Genomic DNA, 9779 nt, shown 5'->3' with positions numbered 1-9779 from the left:
AGAAAGGGGAGGAGGATGGCAGGCATGAGGAAGAGCACTGCAGGGGGCTGAGCAGGAGCTGGTCTCAACACTCCATTATGTCCTGGGTGCACCAGTCTTGTTGATGGCCCTCTGTCCCTCCTTGCCTGTCACTGGTCATTTGAGACTTAGTCACCCAATTGTTACTCAGTTGAGTACTGGGTGGTTCAGTGGGATGAGCATCATTGAAGGCAGCAATATGAGTCAGGAGTACCCCACCACCTTGATCCTGGGGTACAAAGAGTTCCCTGTGGACTCCCAGCCTTTCACTCTCTGGTGTGGGGAAGCACTCAGAATTGCGGGCCTACTAAGAACATTAGTAACCCTTTCCTCCATTCCTATCCCTCCTTCACAATGCATTTGAATGCTGTGCAAATGTTGTGTGATCCCAAAATAATAAAGAGACCTTCAGCATCTCCTCATTGCTTAAATAAGAAAGCTGTAAGGTTAATGGAAAGAATATGAGCTATGTAGTCAGCAGAGGAACCTGGAGGTGTAGTAGTTAAGTGCTTGCTACTCACCAAAAGGTAGGCTGTTTGAACCCACCAGTCACTCTGTGTGAGAAAGATGTGACAGTTTTCTTCCATAAAGATTTATAACCTTGGAACCTATGGGGCATTTCTACTGTATACTGTAGGGTTGCTATAAGTCAGAATCAACTCAGTGGTGATGGGTGTTGGGTTTGGGGAATAATTGGAATTTATAACAGGCAGGGGATGTTCCAACTTAGTGGCCTCTGACCTCCTTCCTGTCCTCCTTTTTCTTTCTCTAGGGAGAGTCTTGGCCCATGCTGACATCCCAGAGTTGGGCAGTGTGCACTTCAATGAGGATGAGCTCTGGACTGAAGGAACCTACCAAGGGGTGAACCTGTGTATCACTGCAGCCCATGAACTACCTGGTACACCAAGGCCCTCATGGCCCCTGTCTACACTGGCTACCAGCCCCACTTTAGGCTGCACCATGACGATGTAGCAGGGATCCAGGCTCTCTATGGTCAGTCTCTTCCCATGGTGAGCATGAGGGTTGATCTGGCCAGCATCTTCTCAAGGGAAAGGCTTGGCTTCTTTTTCTCCCTCCTGCCTGATTATTCCAGCTTCTTCATCTTTAGGAACTGCTTCTCACTGAGTCTTCCATGCCTAATCTTACTTCCAGGACTCTCTCACCTCACAATTATTCTTGGGGCTGGAGAATACACATTCCAGCAAACCTCCTTTCTCCTTTCTGGTGCCTCTCAAAATGAGCACATGTCTCCTGCTGATATTAATATGGGCTCACCTAGGCCTCTGTATAGGCCTCTGGACTGATAATAGATGAGTGGAGAGGTCAGGTGCTATGAGTTGTTTCTCTGAGCCTCATTACTTCCTCTTGTAGGCAAGAAGAGCCCAGAGATAGAGGATGAGGACGAAGAAGAGATGATGCTCTCTGTACCCCCAGTGCCAACGGAATTCAGGCCCATGCCAGACCCCTGCAGTGGTGAACTAGATGCCATACTGATGGGTGAGGCCCTTCCCCTTCATCCTGATGACCCTGAATCCCAGACAAACGGAAATAACATGGGACCTCAGTAGAAGCAGTAGAGGTTAGACCCAGGCAGGGGTTAATGACTGTGGAAGGAGGCATGTGGTGTGGAATATAAGTGTGGAGGAACCAGAGGCAAATGAAAGATGGACCAGGCAGGCAATTTCCTTGGTTGCCACCATATAAGGGCCACTAAGGAAGTTCGGGCAATCCTACTTCCGTAGTGATACTGCCTCGGAAACCCAAGGAGGGGTCACTATGAGTCGGGGCCGACTCGACGGCAAATAACAACAACAACAACAACATAATACACCTGGAAATACAGCAAGATGGAGAAAACTGTATTACCCAGAATGCCTAGGGAGGGTATTGTATCCAGTTGGAAGCTATTTGGAATGGAGAGTGAGGTACCCAAGAGGTCCAGCTATTGAGGCTTTTATTTTGTTGACTGGACCAGAGGTGAATTGCTCTGAACAACAAAGGAGAGGTTGAGCACTGGGTCCTCCTTCTCTGTTCTTAATCTTCTTGAATTAAAGTTGAATGAATTTTTGAAGAATCTGCTCTTGGGAGGAAAGCAAATTATCAACCTGCCTGAGACACCCAAATGTCTCTCTCTGTCTGACCCCTGCCTTTTTCTACTTGTTGACACATCTTTTGCTCATAGTGCCCCATGAGAAGACTTACTACTTCAAGGGGGACTACGGTGGACCATGACCAATTCAGGGTAGGGTCCCTTGTTCCGAGTGTCTGCCCTTTGGGAGGGACTCCCAGGAAACCTGGATGCTGAGGTCTTCTCTCCTTGGACACAGTAGATTCTCTTCTTGAAAGATACGGGGCCAGGTTACATTGTCTTATCTGAGGACTTCATCTTCAATAAAGTATAAAAGGGAAGGAGAAATGAGAAGTTTCTTGTTTTGTTTATTTAGTGCCACTCTAACAGGAGATACCACAAATGGGATGGCTTTAACAAATAGGAGTTTATTCTCTTACACTTATAGAGGCTAGAAGTCCAAGTCCACAGTGCCAGGCTCTAGGGGTTGGGTGAAAGCCCTTTGACCTTGGGCTTCAGCTCTGCCTCTTTTTCCTGGCCCACTGAAGCTAGAGACATGTCTTCATTCAGGGAGCTGCTGGCTGGTGATGCTGACAAACCCAAGGTCAACAAATGAAAAGGCATAGTCCCAAACCACATGGCAGGTCATTGATTCAAGTCCATTAAGAGTCCCAAGACTGGCAGACAACAAGGCAGGCTGCTGAACAACCACTTGGCTACAAGCAGGATTCAGGCATGCCAAAAGCTCCAGACCATTCCTGAAACTTTTCCTTATGTACTGGGAGCAGAGCACATCCCTAAAGCGCTAGCCAGCTGCTCACAGTAGATTGGACCATGAAGTTGATGATCAATCTCATCATGGGTAATACTACACCCAGCTGCCCAGACCCTCAAAACCAGGCCCAGCCAAGTTGACACATAACCTTAATTACCACATTTCTGAAAGGGCGAGATCAAAGTACCAAAGGCTATTCGCTGTGAGCCTGGGGGAATTACTCATTCTTCATATGCTCTCAGGAGCCAAGGTGTAGTTCTACATTAATTTCAAGATGTTTCCGGGCTTTCCCAAGAAGCTGAATAGGGTAGAACCCAACCTGGATGCAGCTTTCTATTGCCCTCCCAACCAAAAAGTGTTTTTCTTTAAGGTATAAAGTTCAAAGAAAGGGCAAATCCGTTTAGGAGGGGAGGGGTACGTCATACTGAGAAACCGAACTCTTGAAGGGAAAAATCTGCAGTTGGTGTGGGTTGGGGCCAGACCCTAGGGGGTCTCTATGTTCTCTCATCCTTCTCTTCCCCACCACCACTTCACACCCAGGGCTCTGGGTACTGACAGTCAGATGACCTGGCCCGAACTGGCTTCAGCAGTTACCCCAAACCAATCCAGAGGTTGTTTACGGGAACACCAGACGGGCCCTCAGCTGCAATGAGTTGGTGGGATAGCCAAGTCTACTTCTTCAGGGTAAACACTAGTGGTGCTTCAATCAGCAGCTTTGAGTAGAGAAGGGCTATTACTCCCAGAGATTCCGCCCAGAATTGAATGCACTATCATCCCAAGACCTTAGACATTGTCTGATCAGGCAGGGATACCACTCAGCCAAAGCTACAACCTTGGCTACCACTGCCTCAGCCATAGATAGCAGCTCAAATGCTGACCACTCACAAACACAATCTTGGACACTATGTCCTTAGCCACAGGTTCCACCACCCTTTCATTACATGACAATGACACTCTCCCAAAGGCGAAGACCTGCATCAAATGTCTGCTCTACAGACCACCATTAGCCAAACCAAGTCAAGCTGTTAGACCACAGACTTTTAAAGGTATCCAGCTCTGGTCAACACTCCCCTGTGCTCTTTCCCTCCTGGTCAGTGCCTGTCTGACTCTCGTTCAGACCCCAGCTCTACCCATTTCCTCCCCATCCTTGTCCTACATAGGACTTCCCAACTGTCACATATTCTCTGGAGGACAGTGGTGGAGAAAAGGTGTCAATCAGAACTTTAGCTGATAGGAGGCAACAGCCGGGAGCCTTTTGGGTCCTTTTCTTCCTAGATAAAGTGCAAAGAAGAATATTGTGGCCACTAAAATGTGTAAGTGCTTTGGTATCCTTGAGAATCACAATTATTTGTTTATTGGCTGGTGAATTAACCTCTTTGAGCCCTGGATTCCCCACTGGCAAAATAACATTAATACCAATCCTGCAGGGTTGTTGCATTAAATGATATAAAAAATGAAGTGCAGAGCATATCTGGCAGGTTTGTGCTCAATAAAGGCCAATTCTGTGTTTTTGAGAGGAGTGAATGGCTCTTCCTTGGCTGTGTGTTTGTGTGAACCCCTATCAGATGTTCAAGGGACAGAGGATCTGTCAATGTGGCTAACTCTTGGTTTTGGAGAACAGAGAACAGAATCCAGCAACAGCATGGTCAGAGTCCATGCTTTAGTAGTCAGTGCCAATTATTCACATGCTTCCTGCCACGTTTTTCCTCCCTCCTATCATGGCCTTGCTGCCCAGGGGTGGGATATATCTTCCCTCAGGCTCTCTGGGGAACAAGGGAACAGACATTGGGCTGGAGAATTGGAGGGGAGAAGAGTTAGAGTGGCTTAGTGGCTGGAATTTAATGAGAACTTTTAAGCTTCAGGTGGCAATTAGTCTCACCCACAGTGAGAGGCAGAGAAGGCACTTATCTCCCATGCAGCCCTGAAGACCAGGCTCTTTGGAGCAGAAGGGGAAGACTTTGGCAGGGGGGTCTGGTGCTATTTGGCATCTTGCTGGTGGATCCGAAGAAGTTGGAGATGTCTTCCTTTGCTGGCAGCTCAAGACTACTGCTTTGGACAGTGGTCCTATAAGTGTATTTCTGTGATCTGAATTCTCAGGTATATAGTAGAGCTGACAAGGGGCAAGGTTGTTCTTGGTCACAGCCAGCTATCCAGAGGGACCGAGTAGCTGAACCTGTGGGCTCAGGACCATAGTTGCAGGGGACGTCAAGCTCAATTGGCATAACATACTACACAAAACATTGTTCCACCTCCTACTTTGGCGAGTAGCGACTGGGATCTTAAAAGCTTGCAAGCAGCCATCTAGATACAGTGATGAGTCTCTCCTCATCTAGAGCAAAGAAGAATGAAGAAAACCAAAAATTCATGGAAAGAATTAGTCCTAGCGACTGGTACACCATGCGATCCTCAACCTATACGACTGTAAGACCAGAAGAACTAGATGGTGCCCGGCTACCACTGTCAACCACTCTGAGGGGGATCTATGTAGGAGATCCTGGATAGAGAGGGAGACCAATGTAGAACAAAACTCAAAATCATTTGGAAAAAAAAAAGCGGGGGGGACCAGGTTTCCTGGTCTGATAAAGCCTGGTGAAACCACAGAGACTATGGCCCCTAGCTGCCCTTCAGGTCTGGAATTGAACCCACACCTGTGGCTTCCAGCCAAACAAAAGACAGACGTATGAGTTGAACATTTACCTGAGGTAGACACACTCCTTGGGAAGAACAATCATGGGAGAAAGAAGGGCTGTTTATGCACAGGGAGAAAGCTCAGGGGACAGGAGTGCATGGAGGAATGGACACAGGGAAGAGGTAACTATGGGGAGGAAATGGGAGGGGAGCTGTTGCATTGTGGTAAATTATAGTCAATGTCATGAGACAAAGTTTATGTGAACTGCTATATGGAAAGTGAATTTGCTCTGTAAATTTTCACCCAAATTATAATTAAAGAAATAAAAAAGAAATGTGAAAAAAAAAAGACTACTGCTTTGGAGGAGGCAATACAGATGCAGAGAGGCTTTTTTAGATGCTGAATCCCACCCCTAAACACACTGCCACTGTAAAGAAACCTGTCTGACCTCCCTGTCATGGTCCTGTCATGCCTTATGTTTCCCAGTTACTCCAAAAGAAACTTTTTCTTTGTAATCCTCCTAATCATTTTTCTTGGACTTTACTGAGATCCTCCTTTTCCTTCCCTAATAGTTCCCAATAACTCTTCACAATTTCTCTTCTCATTCTTACCCAGATCTTCTTTGGTTCTTCGAAATCTAATTTTCTTTCAATGTCCTGACCGGGAAGTCACATCACACTGTGGAAATCCTCACCCTTCTCCCTCACCCCTTCTCTCATCAAGTCTGGGAAACTGGGGACATGAATGGGCACAAGTTGGCTATTTCTGTACCATGACATTAACTTACCATTAATGTGGTTTCCATGTACCTTACCCATGAGCCCCAAGTGCCCCTAGGGGGGGCCAGGATCCAAGGAAGACCCAGCTATACCAGCAGAGAGGAGGCAGGGCTGGAAGTGCCTGCAGCCATTGGCTTAGCTAACTGCACAGTGCCAGCCCCTCTAGGGAGAAGTCAGCACAGGCCACCAGTACTACACCAGCCAGTGAGGCTGTGCTGAGAACTGTGAATGGGCGTGGCCACCGAAGCATGAGCAGGGCTCCCAGCAGTGCTAGCCCCACCAGGCCTCCTGCTGGGACCCAGGCTGAAGGCGGCTGGTAGATGGGCTCGGTGCCCAACAGGGCCCCAGCTCCTAGGGTCAGGCCTAGTAGGAGACCAGTCAGAAAGAGACCAACATTGCGAACCAGCATGGTGACCAGGCCGCAGAGGAGTCCAATGCCCAGCGCAATGCCTGCGCTCACCTCCAGGCTCAGCTGTGTCTCCAACACCCGCTCTTTGTGGCACAACAGGAAGATCACCAGGGCTCCCGACAGCAGGCCCGAGAGAAACATCACGGCCTTGAAGCAGCGGTAGCCTGGGAAGGGAGGCAGGAGGCACTAAGCGGTAGAAAGGAGAGTCTACAGGGATGACTCTGATGATCTAAGTGGGCAAAGAATGGCTACTCAGAGGAGCAGAAGACAGAAATAGCATATCCAGGGGTAATTGCAGGGAGGGCAAGGGGCTTTTCAGGAACTGTGAGGGGATGAAAGAGAGTATCAGGGGGTATGTCTGGAGAGAAAGTCTAGCCCTACCAGGGATGGTAGGTTGAAAGAAATCAGCACAGGCTGGTGAACGGTGACAAAGCCTTAGGTAATGGAGGATATGTTGGGAGTAGAGTCTTGAGGTAAGAGACAAGAGCAGTGCAAAGGAGAGCTGCCATGGGTCAAAGTCGGAGGGTACAGGCATGGGGAAGGGCAAGAAGAGATGATGGCCATACAGGCATGGGCCACACTGAAGGTAGGTATTCCCTGGTAGAGCAGTGGAGGGGAACCAGGAGCAGAAATATGTGGCATCATCCTTGAGGGTGACAGTCTTGGTAGCTGCCCCCCAGGACCCTCACCAAAGCAGCAGCAAAGGGCACACACTAGTGTGGGCGCCAGTTCAGGATTGTCCTTCGGTTCTAAGACACATCTTGGGTCTGGAGGCTTGAGGAGTTGTTGGTTAAAGGCCCTGGGGTCAGAGGTCACCACCAGGGGCAACAAGGCTTCCTCCATGGCTGAAGAGGAGGTGGCCACAAGGGGGAGGTGTCAATTTTCATCCACCTAGGAATGTCTTGAGGAAGTTGGGAAACCTGCAAAGGGGTAGAGGATAGTAACTCAGATGCTCACAAATATTAAGGACTCTGTACCTCACTTCTTTTGAAGAAATGTCAGTTTGAGGAGAGAGAATGGCCTTGCTGGGGTACTTTAAAAAATCTGCAGGATTGGGTTGAGGGAAGTGGGTTGTCTGTTCACTACTCTCTGAAACAGGATACTAAAACTGAAAGAAACAAATGAAAATCTCAAACACTAAGGACCCTTTTTCTGCCTCCTAGCTTTTCCAGGTTAGAGTGAAAGGAAGCTTTGGGTCTGGGCAGGGAAGGGCCCAATGGTCAGCAGTGGCATTGGGGGCTAAAGCCCCAGCAGCTTGTTCTAGTTGAAAAGAAACCTTGTCATACCTGCAGCTGGGACTCAAAACTACTCCACTGGACTGGGAAGGGAGGGATTAACTGAAAAGGAGATGGAGGAGGAAGAGGAGAGAATGAGTCATGGTGGGGGTCTCAGACAGCTGCTCTAACCCCAGGGAAGGAAGAGGGAAAAACACCAGACCCCAAAGAAGTTTGGGACAAGGAATCAAGTAAAGTTAGTTACTGTGGTAGTTATTCCCCATGATGAGATTGGCAATAAACTCCATGGTGGGCTCTACCACAAGCAGATGAGTAGCTGCTTTAGGGATGTGGTCTGCTTCCCGTATATAAGGAGAAGCTTTGGGAATGGTCTCTAGCTTATGGCACTCTTGAACCCTGCATGTAGCCAAGTTGCCATTCAACAACCTGCCATGCCCTGCTGATCTTGGGATTCATCTGGCCTTGAATTAGTGGCCTGCTGTTCCTTTTTACTTGTCAACCTTGGACTTGTCAGCCTCAGCAGTCAGCAGCTGTCTGAGTGAAGAAAAGCCTCCAGCTTCAGCAGGCTGGGAGCAGGAGGCAGAACTGAAGCCCAATGTTGAGGGGCTTTTACCCAGCCCTTAGAGCCTGGCACTTTGAACTTGGACTCAAAGCCTCCAAACTTTAAAAGAATAAACTGTTAAAGCCATCCCATTTGTGGTATCTTCTGTTAGAGCAGCACAGAGGTAACCAATTTGAACTTGGACTCAAAGCCTCCAAACTTAAAAAGAATAAACTGTTAAAGCCATCCCATTTGTGGTATCTTCTGTTAGAGCAGCACAGAGGTAACCAAAACAGTCACCCATGTTTCATCAGGTTTTTGAAGCCTCGGTTTCATGCTGAGATGAAGGAAGGGGTGTTCAGCCACACTCCATGGTCCCTTATAGAATAAGCAGGTGCTTCACCCATAAACATCTCAAATCCTACAGTAGCCACTCCTGCTCCTTCCTGCAGGACACCAAAACCCAAATCCAAACTCACTTGCCATCAAGTCAGATACAACTCATAGTGACTCCTTGGGTTTCCAAGTAGATCACACAGTCTTCCTTCTGAGGAGTGGCTGGTGGGTTTGAACCTCCAGCCTACTGGCTAGCAGTTAAATGCTTTAGGCACTATGCTATCACAGCTCCCTGGAACACTGGTAGGACTTTTTCCTACCTTTCCCTTTCCCCAGGAGTGTCAGGTCTGCCCTGGAATTTAAATACAGTTCCTGAAAAGAGAACACCCTGGAGGGGTTGGTATTTGGGGCACTACTGGAGTGGGTGGGAGCTCTTGTAGCCTAAGGCACCTGACTGCTAACCAGAAGGGTGGAGGTTCAAACCCACTAGCCACTCCTCAGAAGGAAGATGGGGCAATCTACTATTGGTAGTGATACTGCCTCGGAAACCCAAGGAGGGGTCACTATGAGTCGGTTTGACTCCACAGCACATACCAACCAACAACTGGAGTGGGTGGGGTGGATGCAGGTACTTTCCTCCAGCTGTCTCCTCTTGGACATCAAGCAAGGTCCCAACAGGCTCCAGGGATTGCTTAAGAAATCCCTAAGGCTCCTCTCTCAATTCGCTTGGAAATCTTGAGGACACTAAAGAAGGGAAAGTTGGGGACCGGGTGTTTACTCACCACCCTGCGAGGGCTGAGGAGAGGAGGGGGTGGATGTGCTTCCCTAGAGTCCCAGCTGCAAGCTTGCTCCGAGATTTTAGGCGACCGGGTGGCTGTCGGACGTGGGCATCCCCAGGGCCACTCTGTAGCCCTCTAAACTCTTGCAAGTAATAACCCAAGCCCTGGGAGCAAAATGCAACCAGCTTGGGGGTGGAGGAAGGGGGCAGG

General features: G+C 48.7%; 1 protein-coding gene and 1 pseudogene across 1 annotated transcript; one reads left to right on the top strand and one right to left on the bottom strand.

The window, feature by feature from the left end:
- The first annotated feature begins 193 nt into the window (after positions 1 to 193).
- Positions 194 to 6150, top strand: LOC103209338 (annotated as a pseudogene).
- Positions 6151 to 6300: 150 nt separating this feature from the next.
- Positions 6301 to 7527, bottom strand: LOC103209337 (transmembrane protein 198-like). The gene is given in 2 exon segments (XM_007955162.2): positions 6301 to 6842; positions 7362 to 7527. Coding segments are annotated over 2 exon segments (702 nt in total). The 5' UTR covers positions 7522 to 7527.
- Positions 7528 to 9779: the final 2252 nt, after the last annotated feature.

Source organism: Orycteropus afer, unplaced genomic scaffold (assembly GCF_000298275.1).
Source record: "Orycteropus afer afer isolate SDZICR_OR568_19922 unplaced genomic scaffold, OryAfe1.0 scaffold00490, whole genome shotgun sequence".
NCBI lineage: Eukaryota > Metazoa > Chordata > Mammalia > Tubulidentata > Orycteropodidae > Orycteropus > Orycteropus afer.
This window is presented reverse-complemented; position numbering and strand designations above follow the sequence as displayed.